The sequence below is a fragment of the Eurosta solidaginis genome, chromosome 2 (assembly GCF_040869045.1).
Source record: "Eurosta solidaginis isolate ZX-2024a chromosome 2, ASM4086904v1, whole genome shotgun sequence".
Lineage (NCBI taxonomy): Eukaryota > Metazoa > Arthropoda > Insecta > Diptera > Tephritidae > Eurosta > Eurosta solidaginis.
In genome coordinates, this window is record NC_090320.1 from 226,143,154 (window position 1) to 226,164,573 (window position 21,420).

The 21,420-nt window shown below is 38.1% G+C and overlaps 1 protein-coding gene across 3 annotated transcripts in view; it reads left to right on the plus strand.

The window, feature by feature from the left end:
* Window positions 1-3,865: 3,865 nt before the first annotated feature.
* Window positions 3,866-21,420, plus strand: part of LOC137240649 (uncharacterized) — a 39,443-nt gene continuing 21,888 nt past the window's right edge. For 2 of the 3 annotated variants that reach the window (XM_067767163.1, XM_067767165.1), the window contains exons 1-2: window positions 3,866-4,178; window positions 4,267-4,358. In XM_067767163.1, the coding sequence (XP_067623264.1) occupies window positions 4,171-4,178; window positions 4,267-4,358 (100 nt within the window). In that variant the 5' untranslated portion in view covers window positions 3,866-4,170. The remainder of the gene's footprint in view (window positions 4,179-4,266; window positions 4,359-21,420) is intronic. The other variant, XM_067767164.1, reaches the window with a different exon arrangement.

Here is a 21,420-nt window from a genome sequence, read left to right on the forward strand (position 1 = left end):
AAAACTCGAAGCACGTATGTACGAGAAAATAACGCAGTTTGAGGAAAAAATCGAAGCCGAGGTGGATGCTTTGAGAGGTCGTATACAAGAGTTGCAATTAAACCGCCCAGCTGTTTCAGCAAGCAATACAAAGGTAAAAACACCATCCTTTGACGGTTCTGTTCCTTTCCAGGTCTTTAAGCTACAGTTTGAGAAGACCGCAGCAGTGAACAACTGGAATGCGGAAGATAAAGTTGCTGCACTGTTCGTGGCATTGAAGGGGCCAGCAGCGGAAATTCTACAGACGATTCCCGAAGGAGAGCGGAACAATTATGAAGCATTGATGGCTGCTGTAGAACGACGTTATGGAAGCGAGCATAGAAAACAGATATTCCAAATTGAGTTGCAAAACCGCTACCAAAAAGCAAATGAGACATTGCAGGAGTTTGCTTCAGATATTGAAAGATTGGCTCATCTTGCAAATGCGGACGCACCCGTGGAATACACTGAAAAGGTAAAAATCCAGAGCTTTATAAATGGCATACGAGATGTGGAAACGAAGCGGGCTACATATGCGAATCCAAAACTAACATTTGCTGAAACGGTATCGCATGCTCTGATTCAGGAAACAGCGTCGCTTCTGTGTAAGCCAGTTTTCAAAGCACGCCGTGTGGAAGTAGAAAGGCCAGAGTGGGTAGATACAATTTTGGAAGCTCTGAAGGGATCACAACAGAAAAATGCCGAAGTTATGAAATGTTTCAAGTGCGGTAACCCAGGTCACATTGCACGTCATTGCAATAGCAATTCCAATAGTTCCAACAATGTGGGTGGCCGTAAACGCAAAGCTGGAGGAGATGAGCAAGAGCGAGTAAGAGGTAGAGAGCTAGATCCAGCTATTGAATGCCCTGTGAAATCTGTGTCGCAAATTGGTAGAAAATCGAGCAGTCTTACCGTCAGAGGGAATGTGGATGGTAAAGAGCGTGTACTGACTGTAGATACGGGGGCATCTCATTCCTTGATCCGATCTGACTTGGTCAATAGGAGAGTAAAACCGTTACCTGGAGCAATGTTGCGTACGGTCACTGGCGAGTATAATCAAGTCCAAGGCGAAGTGGTATGTGGGGTATTAATTGGAAAAGTCATGGTTCTACACAAATTCGTTGTGGCGGAGATCGTTGATGAAGTCATATTGGGAGTGGACTTCTTGGTTGACCATGACGCCAGGATCGATCTGCGGAGAAAAATTATGCGCTATAAGAACCAGGACATACCACTTAACTTTAGTTTGGAAAAAGGGTTCAGCAGTAATCGGGTACTGGTGGAAAAGACTAGACAAAGACCACGAAAGTCAAAGGCAAAGGTTGATAGATCGAATGGGCCAAATAAATCAAAATCAAAAGTACCTGCGAGAGAAACACTGGCATTGACAAAACCTAAAAGACGCAGGAAAACGAAGCAACGAATTTCCGAGAAAGAATGCGAGTGTAGTTTCAAGCCGGAGCGCACTACTGTTGTGAAATGTGGGAACGATACCGACTATGCAAAGCAAATCCGACCAGCGCAAGCTCTACGAAATGGTTCATTGACCAAACAACAGAGTGTGAAGGAACGGCCCAGGGTAATGAGTAGTAAGATGAAACACTGGCATGACAAGAACTTTAATTCGGAAGGTTTCTTGGCGGGAGATTTGGTACTGTTAAACAACCCTCACCGGCGGAAAGGTGTTCCAGCCAAATTTCGGTGCAGTTGGGAAGGCCCGTACAAAGTTGTGAAGAAGATCAGTGATACCATCTACCGCATACAAACCACTGGGAAACCACGGATTAGAAGAGTGGTACATTTGCAGATGCTAGCGGAAGTTAGATCGGGAGATTTGTCTGATCGGGACGATCAGACTTAGGTGGAGGGCAGTGTCACGGATATTAGCATCACTAAGCTATACCCACTAAGGCGATGCTAAGGCCATGCCAAGCAGTATTTACGTCAATAATCAAATCATGTATACACATATATAAGGCAGCGGAAAGAGATGTCACACACAGATGCATTTATTTATACGCCTATGTGTGTGCGAGAGACTGTAAACTACAAATTCACATACATCTGAGAGACGCTGAAAAGTAGAAAATTGTAAACAAGTAGAAACTATATGAGAACTATAAACACTCGAAATAGTTGGTAAGTTCTGGAAATAGAAGAGCCTAGATGTATGCAGCGTAAACTATAAAAGCGGCACAAGCGAGTAAAAAGTAATTCAGTTTGAGTTGAGCAATCAATCCTAGATGAATGGATTTGCAACTCTTTGTTTCGAGAGAGCGCTGTCAAAATGCACATTTTTTATAACATTTGTCAATGATGCCACTCCAAACAAAAATTAATAGATCTGAATATGGAGATTTTTGACATACATTTCGGCGATTATAGTTTCAATCATTTAAAAAAATGATAGTCGTAAAATATTCATTTCTTTAAACTCATTTTACAATAATACTACTAGTTGGAGTCAAATATAAACAAATCTAAGTAAAATTTACATTTTGATTAAAGTAATTAGTCAAATATTGTAACGCATTTAACTCACAGTGAAAACCATATATTCTTTTGAAATTTCAGTAAATCCGACCTATGATATAATAGTTAACATCATTCAATGGTAGGGCCTATCCTACATATCTGACGTTCCAGGTTCTGTGATCAAAATTACTGGTTGCATCGGGACTTCATATTTACAAAACCTGTTTTAGCGATAACTTTTGATCGGGAAATAATATTTACCCTCCGCCTTCGAACTAATAATATTTACACTAAAACAAGTATTTTTATCCTTTTTCCCATAATTTTCAACGCTATTCTACAGTTGTAGGTCAAACTAAAGTTTACCTAAATTTTTGGCACGTTTTTCGTTTTGGCTGGCACAGTTTTTGTTCTGGCACCCGCTTCAGCTGGCGCGAGGGATTTATCTGTGATTCTTGCCAGCATCAACTAGAAGATAAATCCCTCGTGAGAGCGAAAATATGAGAGCGTAAACAAAAGATTCGTATCAACCTAATCTATGAATCAATATTTGAGTTATCAATCAGTTTGGTTATTAAGTCAGCGAGTAGCAAAGTATAAGTGTTATTGTGAAGTATTTTAATAAAGGCCATTTTTCCATTATTCAATATTGGAGTTATTTATTCAACAGTTTAGCGATACGAACCTAGCAAAAGGGCAAATAAGAGGATTTGCAAGTAAATTCGTTACAATATATAAAAAAAAAAATTACATAAAGCCCTACAATAAAAAAAAGAAGCCCTACAATGCAAGTAGTCGAACGAACAGCCCGTATAATAAACATGCCAGAAGCACTATATGCACATTGTTTAAGGTAAGTTTCCAAATATTCGTAGAAGTCGTAGGTGTCAAGCACCTCTTTACCTATGCCGCGGGACTATCAAAGTACAGCAACGTGACCCCGACAGACGTAGAGCTTAGTGCTCAACCTACCTCCCGACGGAATACTTGACGGTGGTACCAGGGGGTAAATGGTACTCAGACGGTAGGAGGTTTAGTGCGGTTAAAGTCCCTCACTGACTCTGAGGCTTTCGATGCTTCCTCCTCGTAAAAAACTAATATAAACTTATTAAAAACCGTTCTGCATCTACAATTCACGTTTATGATCATCGTAGCTGTACTTTCTACTCAATTAATTTATCACTCGTATGAAATACAATTTGAACGGCTTCTTTTGAGTGCGCTCTTCAGCCAATGAGAGCAGAGCGCTTGTTTTTCGAATTTGTGATAAGAAAGTGTCGTAACGCAAGATCCATGATAACAACAACTAGTTGTCACAACAAATAGATTATCCCTGCAAAGCTTTTAATTCAGTTCTATATTAATACTCAAATAAAGTAGAAGAATTAATATAAACGGAAAGTATTTTATGAAAAAAAATTTAATAAGAAAATAATAAATATTCTAAATATTACGAGTGCCATAAAATTTCAAATATAAAAAAAATAACTTCCGAAAAAAGTGAAAGGAGCAGTGAATTCAAATATTTCATTAATTCCAGATGTGAATGTTTTAAGGCGAAATTTGCTGATACCACTTAAATTGTTGCAACAAATTGAAAAAAAAATAATAATCTAAAACCTATATTCACGTGTTTGTGTTTTCATATTTGTTTACATCGATTTGGTGATGTGAAAAATGGGAAAGTAAAGTATTCCAAAATCAAAACTAAATGGAACTTTTGGCTTAAAAGATGTTTTAAACTTTTGTAATACTATTTTGTTTTCATTTTAGGATATTTAACCAAATAAAATCGTTTTTCAAAACATTAATATGTTTTCTAATCGCCTGCTGTCTACTGCCGATGGTTTTTTTGTCATTTGTATGTAAGTATGGTGATCATGTGTGTGATTACTTTGATCAGACATGATCATCATTTGATATCACTAAGACCACGTTTACACAACCTTAATCTACAATAAATAGTCAATAGATAATCTACGCATTTACATATCTTCCATCCCTGGGAATTAAATTTTCTTCTGTCATATTTTCGCGTTTCTTTTTTATTTTGTGCTTCCAATTAAAAATTACACTCTAGAGGTGGAACTGCTCATCTCTAAATTTGTTCATCTCTAAAATTTGTTCATAATTACCGATTGTCGAAGGAAAAAAACTAAAAAAATAGTATGGGAAATCTCGTTTTATAATTAACGATTAGGAGTGAAACACATTAAAAATAATATAAAAAAAATGTTAAGCACGTCCTTTATATAAATAGACAAAAATCAGCGAAAATGTCTCCTTATATAAAGACATATTCTTGCTAAATGTTGATTTTTAAATTTTGACATAGAAATTGCAAAAATATTTATGAGAAGTAAAAATATAAAAGTGGAACACACATTACTTGGATTGGAAAGTTGGCAGGAAAGGAGATATTATTAGTCAATCAATTGCGCTCCACCTTTATATTTTTACTTCTCATAAATATGTTTGCAATTTCTATGTCAAAATTTAAAAATCCACGTTTAGCAAGAATGTGTATTTATATAAGGAGACATTTTGCGCTGGTTTTTGTCTATTTATATAAAGGAAGTGCTTAAAATTTGTTTATTTTGTTTTTATTTTCTCCTTTTCTTACATTTTCTCGGTGTCTTGACCTATCTGTTAAGTTTTACGCTTGTAGCTCAATGAGAACTTACATAAAAATGAATCCCAAAATTCCCTCCGTTTCGTTTGGTTTTTCTAAATATCTCAGTCCGTGCGCCCCTAGCGAAACTTTTTGTATTGTGTCATCGGCTGTCGTCGACCTCTGAATTAAGCTCTAAATTTTTAGCCTCTAGCTCATCGAGAAGTTACTTAAAACCCGGTTTCAAATTTCCAAATTATTATCTAATTTTTTCGATCCGTGCGTCACCTAACGGAATTTTTTTCTCCTTTTGTTCCTTTGTCACGCTGTCTTAACCTGTCTCTGAGGTTTCATGTTTGTAGCTCAAGGAGGAGTTACTTTAAAATCGATCTCAAAACACCAAATTTCCAAATTCTTATCTAATTATTTCAATCCGTGCGCCACCTAACGGAACTTTTTTCTCCTTTTCTGAAATTTTCTCGGCGTCTTATCCTATCTGTGAAGTTTTACAGTTGTAGCTCAATGAGAACTTACATAAAAATCAATCCCAAAATTCTCTCCGTTTCGTACGATTTTTCTAAATATCTCATCCCGTGCGCCCCTACTGATTTTGTTTGTATCGTGTAATCGGCTGGCATCGACCTCTGAATTAATTTTGAAATTTTAAGTCTCTAGCTCATCGAGAAGTTACTTAAAAGCTGGTTTGGAAATTTTCAAATTCTTATCTAATTATTTCGATCCGTACGTCACCTAACGGATGTTTTCCTTTTGTTGCATTGTCACGGTGTTCTAACCTATGTGTAAAGTTTCACGTTTGTAGCTCAATGAGAAGCAAGATTTGTATGAAAAGCGGACAAACATTCAACCGACCTAATATAAAGGAAGTAAAATGGAGATAATCTCTTTATATGTAAACTAAGTCTAATAGTGGATAACTAACCCTAAAGGTCCTGGCAAAGTTGACATAGGCATAATGACATGTTTTCACGTAGTTGTATCTTTGGACATAAGGAAGATTCCATGAGAAAGTTAACCTTGGTGCGGAGATAATTTGTCTTAATAAACTGGAGTCCGTGTGGATAAAAATGTTGTAAAAACCTTCAATCAACCGAAATATATGAAATTTATTTTTGAAATGCATTTTCAACACTCTTTTTTCCTCTCAAAGGAATATGTTGATTGAACATAATCTATAAGATAGAAAAAGCTTGTTTTCAAAAATCTGTCAAAACATTTGTGATTTAACACTCGAGTGAATGATAAGAAAAACAACTGCATTGACTCATCATTGTTTAATGGGGCTGATTAAAATACAAAATTATATTAGTCATATATTCTTATTATAAGATCTATCGAATAGTATTAGCTTTGTCCTTCCCGTGACAAAAAAAAGTCAAAGGTTGTTGTTCTAAATTCATGACGTTCTCTTATTTCGTATTTATTTTACAATGTTAGAAACTCGTTTTAAAGAAATCTAACAATTCAGATTTGGTTTCTTTGAAGTTGTTAACGAATTCAACAATAAAGTTTGTCCCACCCGTTACAAGTAAACTGTTGTTAATAAGTATAGTTTAAAATACTAAAAAACATGCCGTAGCACATCTAGCATACAATAGCAACTGCCGGTAATGCAGTGCAAATATTCACAATATTGCCAGAGTACAAATAAATTTCATGTGCTCACAATCGTTTATTTTTAACAAATTAGTTTAATAAAATATAGCTAAACAAACGCACTACGACCAAAATTTCCCAAAGTTCGCAATAGCCCGCATCAACAACCAAAACTTTATTTATAGATTTGGATTCCAAATAAGAGCGAAAAAGGGACCCGCACATAAAATCAGCAATTAGAAATAATATATATGATGGTTATGGTAAAAAACCAAAAACCAATTGATTGGCTATGGTATGGTTATGGACGTTATGGTGTGGCACTTGACAGATTACATTGATTTCCACAAGGTTGTTTGGATCATCTGTTTTATATAAATCCAACGACAGCATTAACGAACATTGAACAAATAATTTTTAAGGCTCAAAGAGATTTATACTTTTATCAAACTTTGGAGCTTCTCTACTTAATAGCCTATGTACATAGTAGAGCTTTTGATAATCGACTTAGGAACAATGAAAGTTGTTTGAAAAAAAAAAAAATGATTATCACCAATCGACTAGTTGTTTGCATTCGATGACGGATTCGACTCTTCGAATAGTGTTTTCTTAACTTGTATGAGTTCTGCAATTCGTAAAGATGTTGTGGAGTTATTAGCCGTTTTTATACTCAGTTGAGCAGAGCTCACAGAGGATATTACCTTTGATTGGATAACGGTTGGTTGTACAGGTATAAAGGAATCGAGATAGATATAGACTTCCATATATCAAAATCATCAGTATCGAAAAAAAATTTGATTGAGCCATGTCCGTCCGTCCGTCCGTTTACACGATAACTTGAATAAATTTTTAGGTATCTTGACGAAATTTGGTATGTAGGTTCCTGGGCACTCATCTCAGATCGCTATTTAAAATGAACGATATCGGACTATAACCACGCCCACTTTTTCGATATCGAAAATTTCGAAAAATTGAAAAAGTGCGATAATTCATTACCAAAGACGGATATAGCGATGCAACTTGGTAGGTGGTTTGAAATTATGACGCAGAATAGAAAATAAATAATATTTTGGACAATGGGCGTGGCACCGCCCACTTTTAAAAGAAGGTAATTTAGAAGTTTTGCAAGCTGTAATTTGGCAGTCGTTGAAGATATCATGATGAAATTTGGCAGGAACGTTACATGTATTACTATATGTATGCTTAATAAAAATTAGCAAAATCGGAGAACGACCACGCCCACTTTAAAAAAATTTTTTTTTAAAGTGAAATTTTTACAAAAAATTTAATATCTTTTCAGTATATAAGTAAATTATGTCAACATTCAACTCCAGTAATGATATGGTTGAAGCCACGCCCATTTTTTATACACAGTAGATCGTCTGTCCTTCCGCTCGGCCTTTAACACGATAACTTGAGCAAAAATCGATATATCTTTACTAAACACAGTTCACATAATTATCCGAACACACTTTGTATTCGTGTAAAAAATGGCCGAAATCCGACTATGACCACGCCCACTTTTTCGATTCGAAAATTACGAAAAATGAAAAAAATGCCATATTTCTATACCAAATACGAAAAAAGGGATGAAACATGGTAATTGCATTGGTTTATTGACGCAAAATATAACTTTAGAAAAAAACTTTGTAAAATGGGTGTGACATCTACCATATTAAGTAGAAGAAAATGAAAAAGTTCTGCAGGGCGAAATCGAAAACCCTTGGAATCATGGCAGGAATACTGTTCGTGGTATTACATATATAAATAAATTAGCGGTACCCGAGAGATGATGTCCTGGGTCACCCTGGTCCACATTTTGGTCGAAATCTCGAAAACGCCTTCACATATACAACTACCACAACTCCCTTTTAAACTTCTTATTAATACCTTTAATTCGACACCCATATTGTACAAACGCATTATAGAGTCACCCCTGGTCCACCTTTATGGCGATATACCGAAAAGGCGTCCACCTATAAAACTAAGGCCCACTCCCTTTTAAAATACTCATTAACACCTTTCATTTGATACCCATATCGTACAAACAAATTCTAGACTCACCCCTGGTCCACCTTTATGGCGATATCTCGAAAAGGCATCCACCTATAGAACTAAGGCCCACTCCCTTTCAAAATACTCATTAACACCTTTCATTTGATACCCATATCGTACAAACAAATTCTAGAGTCACCCCTGGTCCACCTTTATATCGATATTTCGAAAAGTTGCCCACCCATAGAACTAAGGCCCACTCCCTTTTAAAATACTCATTAACAACTTTCGTTTGATACCCATATTGTATAAACGCATTCTAGAGTCATCCCTCGTCCACCTTTATGGCGATATCTCGAAAAGGCGCCCACCTATAGAACTAAGACCCACTCACTTTTAAAATACTCATTAACACCTTTTATTTGATACCCATATCGTACAAACAAATTCTAGAGTCACCCCTGGTCCACCTTTATGGCGATATCTCGAAAAGGCGTCGACCCATAGAACTAAGGCCCGTTCCCTTTTAAAATACTCATTAACACCTTTCATTTGATACGCATATCGTACAAACAAATTCTAGAGTCACCCCTGGTCCACCTTTATGGCAATATCTCGAAAAGCGTCCACCCATAGAACTAAGGCCCACTCCCTTTTAAAACACTCATTAACAACTTTCGTTTGAAACCCATATTGTACAAACGCATTCTAGAGTCACCCCTGGTCCACCTTTATAACGATATCCCGAAAAGGCGTCCTCCTTAGCCCACTCCCTTTTAAAATACTCATTAACACCTTTCATTTGATACTCATGTCGTACAAACAAATTCTAGAGTCACCCCTGGTCCACCTTTATGGCGATATCTCGAAAATTCGTCCACCTATAGAACTAAGGCCCACTCCCTTTTAAAATACTCATTAACACCTTTCATTTGATACCCATATCGTACAAACAAATTCTAGTGTGACCCCTGGTCCACCTTTATGGCGATATCTCGAAAAGGCGTCCACCTATAGAATTAAGGCCCACTCCCTTTTAAAATACTCATTTACACCTTTCATTTGATACCCATATCGTACAAACAAATTCTAGAGTCACCCCTGGTCCACCTTTATGGCGATATCTCGAAAAGCCGTCCGCCTATAGAACTAAGGCCCACTCCCTTTTAAAATACTCATTAACACCTTTCATTTGATACCCATATCGTACAAACAAATTCTAGTGTGACCACTGGTCCACCTTTAAGGCGTTATCTCGAAAAGGCGTCCACCTATAGAACTAAGGCCCACTCCCTTTTAAAATACTCATTAAAACCTTTCATTTGATACCCATATCGTACAAAAACATTCTATTGTTACCCCTGGCCCACCTTTATGGCGATATCTCGAAAAGGTGTCCACCTTTAGAACTAAGGCCCACTCCCTTTTAAAATACTCATTAACACCTTTCATTTGATACCCATATCGTACAAACAAATTCTAGAGTCACCCCTGGTCCACTTTTATGGCGATATCTCGAAAAGGCGTCCACCTATAGAACTAAGGCCCACTCCCTTTTAAAATACTCATTAACACCTTTCATTTGATACCCATATCGTACAAACAAATTCTAGAGTCACCCCTGGTCCACCTTTATGGCGATATCTCGAAAAGCGTCCACCTATAGAACTAAGGCCCACTCCTTTTAAAATACTCATTAAAACCTTTCATTTGATACCCATATCGTACAAAAAAAATTCTATAGTCACCCCTAGCCCACCTTTATGGCGATATCTCGAAAAGGCGTCCACCTATAGAACTAAGGCCCACTCCCTTTTAAAATACTCATTAGCATCTTTCATTTGATACCCATATCGTACAAACAAATTCTAGTGTGACCACTGGTCCACCTTTATGGCGATATCTCGAAAAGGCGTCCCCCTATAGAACTAAGGCCCACTCCCTTTTAAAATACTCATTAAAACCTTTCATTTGATACCCATATCGTACAAAAAAATTCTATAGTCACCCCTGCCCCACCTTTATGGCGATATCTCGAAAAGGCGTCCACCTATAGAACTAAGGCCCACTCCCTTTTAAAATACTCATTAACACCTTTAATTTGATACCCATATCGTACAAAAAAATTCTATAGCCACCCCTGGCCCACCTTTATGGCGATATCTCGAAAAGGCGTCCACCTATAGAACTAAGGCCCACTCCTTTTTAAAATACTCATTAAAACCTTTCATTTGATACCCATATCGTACAAAAAAATTCTATAGTCACCCCTGGCCCACCTTTATGGCGATATCTCGAAAAGGCGTCCACCTATAGAACTAAGGCCCACTCCCTTTTAAAATACTCATTTACACCTTTCATTTGATACCCATATCGTACAAACAAATTCTAGAGTCACCCCTGGTCCACCTTTATGGCGATATCTCGAAGAGCCGTCCGCCTATAGAACTAAGGCCCACTCCCTTTTAAAATACTCATTAACACCTTTCATTTGATACCCATATCGTGCAAACAAATTCTAGTGTGACCACTGGTCCACCTTTATGGCGATATCTCGAAAAGGCGTCCCCCTATAGAACTAAGGCCCACTCCCTTTTAAAATGCTCATTAAAACCTTTCATTTGATACCCATATCGTACAAACAAATTCTAGAGTCACCCCTGGTCCACCTTTATGGCGATATCTCGAAGAGCCGTCCGCCTATAGAACTAAGGCCCACTCCCTTTTAAAATACTCATTAACACCTTTCATTTGATACCCATATCGTACAAACAAATTCTAGTGTGACCACTGGTCCACCTTTATGGCGATATCTCGAAAAGGCGTCCCCCTATAGAACTAAGGCCCACTCCCTTTTAAAATACTCATTAAAACCTTTCATTTGATACCCATATCGTACAAACAAATTCTAGAGTCACCCCTGGTCCACCTTTATGGCGATATCTCGAAGAGCCAAGCGCCTATAGAACTAAGGCCCACTCCCTTTTAAAATACTCATTAACACCTTTCATTTGATACCCATATCGTACAAACAAATTCCAGCGTGACCACTGGTCCACCTTCATGGCGATATCTCGAAAAGGCGTCCACCTATAGACCTAAGGCCGACGCCCTTTTAAAATATTCATTAACACCTTCCATTTAATACCCATATCGTACAAACAACACATTCCAGGGTTACCCTAGGTTCATTTTCCTACATGGTGATTTTCCCTTATTTTGTCTCCATAGCTCTCAACTGAGTATGTAATGTTCGGTTACACCCGAACTTAGCCTTCCTTACTTGTTTTTAGAATAGAAATACCATAACGTTTTCGGAAACTCATTTTGCAGCAAACGATTTATTTTTTTCAGATTTTATTATAAAAAATCGAGTACCAGCTAATCGATTTTTAATTTATGCAAAGTTTCTACACGATTAATGCCTCGTCCAGCCCTAGTACATAATTTTCATGCAGAAGAGCTATCTTCCAAAGCATCATCAATGCCAGCTATAAAGGAAAGCTTTTTTGTAGAGAACGTTATGATTTCCCTCTTGAGAAATAACGTTGAAGTTATGTAGCTCTCAGCTTAACCTCAAAATAAAGCAAGCGTAAAATGTTTATTGCTTTAAATTTGTACTGGTGGCTCGCTTGTGGCACTCATACATATATACATTAGGGTAATCACAAACACGAAAACTTTAATTGAAACTAAAGCGATGGTTAGGCTAGGTAAGGTTGAGATGGCGTGCAAGGGAGCGTCCCACACTTCCACCCGGATACAGTTTGCCCATTGCTAATGCCTTCAGTGAGTGCCGGAACGTGTGAAAGCAAGATCCACCTTATTCGAAGTCCTAAACATCGGCAAAAAAAATGATGAATCGTAGTCATTCCGCCCACGGAAAGTCCGTTACTCCATTATGTTACCGAATTTTCCTCAGATCATAACACACCAATAGCCGTACGGAGCTGTCCGCTTTACTTATGTCCATTTTGGATCCCTTCCGATCATCTCATTTGCAAATTCATTCTTTTCATTCACACTGTCCACAACGACACACCAAAGTAGAATATGAAAAATAAGTTGAGAAGAAGAGTAAGTTGGAGGTGGAATAGAACGAGAGCCTTCTTGTCCTAGAAAACTTTTAGTATTTCCCAAGCGGACGGAGTTATTCCATAAATATGTCCTCGTGCCTGAGCGGGGTTTTTTCTATTTGGTCGTCAAGCAAATTCTGGGCACATTCATTTGTTGTTGTTGTTGTTGTAGCGATAAGGTTACTACCCGAAGGCTTTCGGGAGTGTTATCGATGTGATGGTCCTTTACCGGATACAGATCCGGTACGCTCCGGTATCACAGCACCATTAAGGTGCTAGCCCGACCATTTCGGGAATGATTTATATGGCCACATTAAACCTTCAGGCCGTCCCTCCCTCCCCACCCCCAAGTTCCATGAGGAGCTTGGGGTTGCCAGAGCCTCGTCTTTTAGTGAAACAGGATTCGCCACGGATAGGTGAGGTTAACAAATGGGTTTGGAGAAGCTATATATTGCGCTGGCAACCTGAAAGGGTTGCTCTACACAGCCCCTTGAATCTGGTATTTTAGTCGCCTCTTACGACAGGCATACCTACCGCGGGTATATTCTGATCCCCGCTGGGAGGGAGGGGGGCACATTCAGTCTTTGCAAGGTTTTTATTGAAAGGCCAGTTTAATCTAACCTTGGTGGAAGGGATAGTACGTAAAAGTGTGCACATTTGAAATTCAAAGTTCGGGTAGAAGAAAAGTTGTAATAACATTTTTCCTTATTTTTTTTTTTTTAGGGGCGTGACGCGGTCACGGGAGGACAAGAAACTAAGGTCCGCGTCACGGTCTATAACGGTCCCAAGCAAGCGTCTCAATTTGTCACGCAGGGGGAGGGGCTCAAAATGAGCAATCATGTAAGATTTACTTGCGCACCTTTTTTTGCATTAAATTACATTTAAATAAAGGAATGAGATGAACCGTAGTTTCTTACAGCAAAAAAAGGTTCTTAATAAAATTGGGGAGTATCGGTGAGTAACTACTCCTATGCTCCCCGAAGCTTAGGGGGGCTTTTGCAGATGTGGGTAGTCCTTTGCCAGATAAGAATCCAATACAGTCCGGTACTTCTACCGCCTGTTAATAGCCCAAATGCAACGAAAACGATAAGTTTGACCCCTAGAAACTACGGATCGGGCGCAGTGCCAACGGTGAGTAAAGAGGCCCACGTTGGGCATGCCGGTCGTAAGAGGCGACTAAATCCACAGCTCCGAAGGTAAGAGGGTTATAAAAGAATCGTTCCTGAGTCAGTCAGGCACTTACTAGTAGGTGCTAGTATAGGAGCATGCCGTAAAACTTCCTCATCCTTCAGCTAGGGCTTAGGAGGCTGTCCGGCTCGAGCTACTTATCGTTTTTAATATCGATTGGTGTGGCGACAGCATGTTCCGCCTACCACACCGTTCAAAATCCCAAAGGAGTAGGTAGTGTCCCTCAATGTTTGGTTAGAACATTTCCAGAAAACCCAACTTCAGACACAGGTACATATATATAGAAGTTTGAGTTGTACCTGTCAAATGTCTAAAGATCTTTGACGCATCACGAAGAACGATAGGTCTCAACCCGCACTCTTAATGCATTCGTCCATGTAAGAAGTCGATGTAAGAAGGGAGTGAGAAATACACTTCCACTCCTCGGTTATATCGATGAAACACTAAAACAAGATTTCTCGCTCTATCTCTCTCTCTGAGAGAAAGTGAAGAACATTAGCCGGGAGCTTGCCAGCTGTCGCTTTCGTGAGTAGCTTCGAGATGTCAAACCTACCCTTAAATTCCTTCTTTGTTTTCCTTTCGCGTTTTCCATCAAAGGCGGTTACTCAAGTCACAGCAAAATCAATTCTCCTTCGCTTATTAAAATTAATTTACTATATAATATCTCAGTAAGTCCAAGTAGCTCCCAGAAGAAAAGTTATGAAACTCTGTCTTTGAGAAGACTTTACAAAAGAGCAAGTGCAACGCTTGTAGGCGCAGGGCTTCACTGAAAAAGTATCCTGTGCTCCATTCGGGAAGCGAGTACGCACGGTGTTAACCGAATGAGCTGTTCTATAATAGAGATGTCCCATGTGATATTTTCGAACAGTTCTTCTACTAAAAGCTATTCCTTCGGAGAAGAAAAAGCAAGACCTTGCGATTTGTCCATTTTCAGATAAACAATAGTAATATTAAACGAAAGTGTCCTCTTGGTAAGACCCTCTAGACAATGCAAAACGGCTGTTGCTAGTTCTGCTTATTCCTTCATTTTTCTACTGGCTCATAAGGACCAAACAATCGATCATAAGTGATAGCGGATGTGTAATCCATCCGATTGTGCGTTGGTATAATGATCGGCTACATTAAAGACTTTTGCAATGATAAACAACAAAGAATAATATACGCTGAACTTATTGGTATTAAATTAAAGAACAATAAAAATAACAAGTAAGGAACGCTAAGCTCGGGTGTAACCGAACATTACATACTCAGCTGAGAGCTGAGGGTAACCCTGGAATGTGTTTGTATGCCATGGGTATCAAATGGAAGGTCTTAAAGAGTACTTTAGAAGGGAGTGGGCCTTAGAATATGTTTGTACAATATGGGTATCAAATGAAAGGTGGTAACGAGTTTTTAAAAGGGAGTGATCCTTAGTTCTATAGGTGGACGCCTTTTCGAGATATCGCCACAAAGGTGGACCAGGGGTGACTCTAGAATGTGTTTGTACGATATGGGTATCAAATTAAAGGTATTAATGAGGGTTTTAAGAGGGAGTGGCCCTTAATTGTATATGTGAAGGCGTTTTCGAGATATCGACCAAAGTGTGGACCAGGGTGACCCAGAACATCATCTGTCGGGTACCGCTAATTTAGTCATATATGTAATACGAACAGTATTCCTGACATGATTCCTAGGGCTTTTGATTTCGCCCTGCAGAACTTTTTCATTTTCTTCTATTTAATATGGTAGGTGTCACACCCATTTTACAAAGTTTTTTCCAACGTTATATTTTGCGTCAAAAAACCAATCCAATCACCATGTTTCATCCCTTTTTTCGTATTTGGTATAGAATAATGGCATTTTTTTCATTTTTTGAAATTTTCGATATCGAAAAAGTGGGCGTGGTCATAGTCGGATTTCGCCCATTTTTAACACCAAGATAAAGTGCGTTCAGATAAGTACGTGAACTACGTTTAGTAATGATATATCGATGTTTGCTCAAGTTATCGTGTTAACGACCACGAGGAAGGACACACGGTCGACTGTGTATAAAAACGGCGTGCCCTCAACCCATTTCGAACATTTTCACAGTTACCGGCATAGAAGCTATGCCCTTACCAAATTTCACAAGGATTGGTAAATTTTTGATCCACTTATGGCAAAAAAAAATTTTTTTTTTTTAAATGGCCGTGTTCGTCATCCCATTTTACCAATTTTTATTTAGCACACATATAGTAATAGGAGTAACGTTCCTGCCAAATTTCATCATGATATCTTCAACGAATGCCAAATTACACCTTGCAAAACTTTTAAATTACTGTTACGAATATTAGCAAAACTAAGGTGTGCTGCCATCTCTAAGCCGATGCTAAGCAGTGACATGAATTCACATCCATAGATCAATCATTATGTATCTACATAAACGAAACAATAATTGCGTCTACACATATGTACCATGTACGTATACGAGCAGCGGAGAGTCAATGCACAAACACATGCATATATCTGAGATACTCCTATAAGTATGCAATGAGAAAAACTATAAAATTGTGCAATTGTAGTTACAGCTGAGAAGTTTGAGAGCTGCTGGACTAGTAGATTCAGGAAGAGCCTAGAAGATGTATAAAATTGTGCAATTGTAGTTACAGCTGAGAAGTTTGAGAGCTGCTGGACTAGTAGATTCTGGAAGCGCCTAGAAGATGCGAAGTTTGAAATCAAAGAGTATAAAAGGCGACAATTGTAGAGACGCTGGAATTCAGTTTGATTTGAGTTGTCAAGCAATTTCGATTAAGACGATATCTAGCGAGCAATAGCAGTATTATTTTGAAATTCAGTTTCATTTGAGCTATCAATCAGTTTGGTTATTAAGGAAGCTATTCGTTGCACAGTTTGAGTGTTATTGTGAAGTACTTTAATAAAGGCCATTTTGCATTATTGCAAATTGGAGTTATTTATTCAACAGTTTAGTGATTCGAACTTAGCAGAGGATTGCAAATAAGATGATTTGCAAGTAAATTCGTTACAATTTTTTTTTGTTTTTTTTTTTTTTTTTTTTTGTATTTGGTGTATCTGCTTCCTGTGTTCGCTTCCGTATCGCCTCTCTAGAGCGCTCATCAATGTTTCGTAGTTGTTCCGCTCTCCCTCGGGAATAGTCTGTAGGATTTCAGCAGCAGATCCTTTCAATGCCACGAATAGTGCAGCAACTTTATCTTCAGAACTGCAGTTATTCACTGCTGCGGTCTTCTCAAACTGAATCTTAAACACCTGGAAAGAAACAGAACCGTCAAAGGATGGTGTTTTTACCTTTGGATTGCTTGCTGAAACAGCTGGGCGATTTAGTTGTAACTGCTCCATACGACCTTTTAAATCATCTACTTCTGCCTTAAATTGAGCCATTTTTGCATCCTGCGCTTCCAGTTTTGATGATACCTGTTCCAAAATTTCTGCCGACATTTCAGATATACGTGCCTCTTGCGCTTCCAATTGAGATGCCATATATGTCTTTTGGTCTTCCAGTTGAGATACCAAATATGTCTTCTGTTCTTCGAGCTGTGTTTCCATCTTGGATGTTATCTGTGTCGACATTTCTGACATACGCGTTTCTTGTGCTTCAATCTTCGATGTTATTCGTGTCTCTTGGGTTTCCATCTGTGATGACATATACGTTTTCTGTTCTTCTAGTTGAGATGACATATACGTTTTCTGTTCTTCTAGTTGAGATGACATTGTCGATGTTTGAGCAGATATTGCAGCCAAAATCATGTTCAAGTCTGTGCTCGTAACTGTCTGCGATGTTTCGTTTTTCTCTTCAATTTTTGTTGTTGTGTCGTCCCCATCAGGATAAAAGACATACTCGTCCACATCAATTCCTTCTGCTTCCATTGCCTCTCGTAGCCGTGCCTAAAGTTCGAGTTTAACGCCGCTTGTATTCAATCCACGGCTCTCCAACTCCTTCTTTAGTTGCTGGATCTTCAATTCACTGAACTTTGCCATATCCTTGTTGTCCTCTGGAATTTATTCAACAATTCCTCTTCTGACACCAATTGTAACGAATTTACTTGCAAATCCTATTATTTGCAATCCTCTGCTAAGTTCGAATCACTAAACTGTTGAATAAATAACTCCAATTTGTAATAATGCAAAATGGCCTTTATTAAAGTACTTCACAATAACACTCAAACTGTGCAACGAATAGCTTCCTTAATAACCAAACTGATTGATAGCTCAAATGAAACTGAATTTCAAAATAATAATGCTATTGCTCGCTAGATATCGTCTTAATCGAAACTGCTTGACAACTCAAATCAAACTAAATTCCAGCGCCTCTAAATTTGTCGCCTTTTATACTCTTTGATTTCAACCTTCGCATCTTCTAGGCGCTTCCAGAATCTACTAGTCCAGCAGCTCTCAAACTTCTCATCTGTAACTACAATTGCACAATTTTATACATCTTCTAGGCGCTTCCAGAATCTACTAGTCCAGCAGCTCTCAAACTTCTCAGCTGTAACTACAATTGCACAATTTTATAGTTTTTCTAATTGCATACTTATAGGAGTATCTCAGATATATGCATGTGTTTGTGCATTGACTCTCCGCTGCTCGTATACGTACATGGTACATATGTGTAGACGCAATTATTGTTTCGTTTATGTAGATACATAATGATTGATCTATGGATGTGAATTCATGTCACTGCTTAGCATCGGCTTAGAGATGGCAGCACTCCTTAGTTTTGCTAATATTCGAAACATTACCTTATTTTAAAAGTGGGCGGAGCCACGCCTGTTGTCCAAAATTTTACTGATTTTCTATTCTGCGTCATAAGGTCAACCAACCTACCAGGTTTCATTGTATTATCCGTCTCTGATAATGAATTATAGCACTTTTTCGGTTTTTCAAAATATTCGATATCGAAAAAGTGGGCGTAGTTATAGTCCGATTTCGTTCATTTTAAATAGCAATTTGAGACGAGTGCCCAGGAACTTACATACCAAATTTCATTAAAATATACTCAAGTTATCGTGTTTAAGGACGGACGGACATAAATGAATAATAAATGAATTTCTTTTTTCGCCCAGATGTTTTTTATATATAGAAGTCTATATCTATCTCGATTAGTTTATTCCGTTACGGGGTACCGTTATGCGAACAAAATTAATATACTCTGTAACCTCTGCTCAGCTGAGTATAAAAATAAAATAAAAGGCTTTTTATAGTAATTTATTAACGACCAACGTCATCACTCATTAGAGATATACGCCGCCGCCGCCGATTTTCGTCGTTTTTCGCACGCCGCCGCCGAATGTCAAAAAAATGGGGGCAGCGGCGTTCGGCGCGTTAACATATTTTCTACACATTTAAGACTGTAGGCCATTTATTGTTCACGTCGAAAATTGGGCGGATATGGTCGAAACTGGTATCAACGGATGCGCATCACTGCCTTATAAGAAACTAATTGTGAAATTTAACTATTTCGAACTGTTCAAATGTTATTTAAAAAACAGGCGTTTTCGATGTCAGCCCAATTCACCAAGTTATTAAAACAAAACACTTAAAGAAAAGTTATATAAAAAACTTAAATGCTAAATTTGCATAATTTTTTGAAAAAATTAATAATGAACAATGAATTCAAATAAAATGACCCAAGTGGAACATGTTTTCAAATTATCCTCAAGTTGTTAAAAAAAGAAAATTACCGAAAAAGGTGCTGATTTAAAAAAAAATCTATATTATGATTTGCTGAAAGAATAAGCGAAATCAGTGATGCAAAATCCTTTAGTAGGATCTAGGGGCATAAACACTCCTTTGAAATTATTCTTACCTCATACTTAAGTTGAGGATATATATATGTACGTATGAGAAGGGTTTGAAAAATCACTTGGGTTTACATTCAAACATTTGTTGTTTATTTGCGAAACTATACAATAGCGTCTGAAATGTAAATTTTGATTTTCACACTCCATCCTTCAGCACCAAAGTCTCCCGGTTTGACATTTCCTAAAGTTGGCGGCCCTAATCAAAACTAGTCCCTTGAAGTGAATCACATGGGATATAGCCTATCAACCAAGTTTAAATATCACCTACACATTACGGCTCCTTTTACAAATGTGAATACGTAGGCACATAAATTTTCCAGGTGAGGCTTTGTTCTTCGCACTCAAATTGGTGAAGCAAAAGCTTTCCCAAGACAGTCGAACAAATGACCGTGTGTGCTACTACCCTAACGTAGTGGACAGTCGAACTAGGCTGAAAACTGAAGCTGCGCGGTTATTTATAATGAATTCTTGTATGAAAAGGTAGGAAAAAAACAGTTTGGACTAAAAATTAACATCTTTGAACTTAAAATCGGTCGACTTTCGTTCTTAAATATCATTTTGGTTTAACGAAGTCTATTGAAATCAATGTTACGAGCATAAACGCCTGAAAATTTTGGTCTACATTTAAAAAAAAATTATCTAGGGTCTTTGTAAAGTTTATTATGTAGGATTATACTATTTTCACCACTTGGACTGCTTACGATTTCGAGGGCGGCATTCTTGGCCCTAATGTTTTAAGGTGTTTCTCTGGTATTGATCGGCTGCATAAATAAATAAATGTAAGGAGCGCTAACCTCCGAAGAGGTTTTAGGCCAATTTTCGTCTTGCTCCTTTTAATTTTGCTTTCAAACTCCGAACGGCATCTGCTTTGCCCGGGGGGTGCATCCAGGATCTTTGGTGTGGTAGGCGGAGCACGCTACCATAACACCACCGCGGCAGCATAGCACAACAAAAAAATCAGTTATACAGGCTTCGGTGTTACACCTAGAGCTTCTAGGATAGTGACGTCGACGAAGTCGCAGTCCTATAGCTGCTGCGCTGGCATGTGATGTGAGGGTAAGGAGGCATGGTAGTGATTGGTGGTGGACAGAATTACTACTGTTCGCACATCGGGAGTTATAGCTATTAAAACAGCCGAAAAAACTAGACGGGCCCTTTGCCGCAATCAACAATAGGCCAGCGTTGTTGGTGTTAATCGTTAAAACTGTGAGCCATGAGTATTAAAAGGCCATTATTAGCAACCGTAAGTGTCAAATCCGCGAGACTTAAATACATACAAACAAAATCTTTTCTAAATATTATTTTACAAATAGAAAAATGAAGCCCTTTGAAGTAAAAACAACGGCGTTATCCGTCGCGTCGCCCACGCCGCCACCGCCGATATAGTTATCGGCGTAAACCTCTATCACTCATGAACAAAAAAGAGTTGTACTAGTGAACTTTGATTGTGCCTATTACTCACCAAACGCTTTTTCTTTGTGATGATTAGCATTAGCCGCTTTCTGCAACAACAAAAATTGATAAGTACTTACATTGTATTTGTTTGAATATAATATATTAAATATGTACATTAGGGAGCCTGGGCCTCCAGAGTTGATACTGCTTTGTTTTTGTTTGAATATGTCAATATTTTTTTGTGACTGAGCTC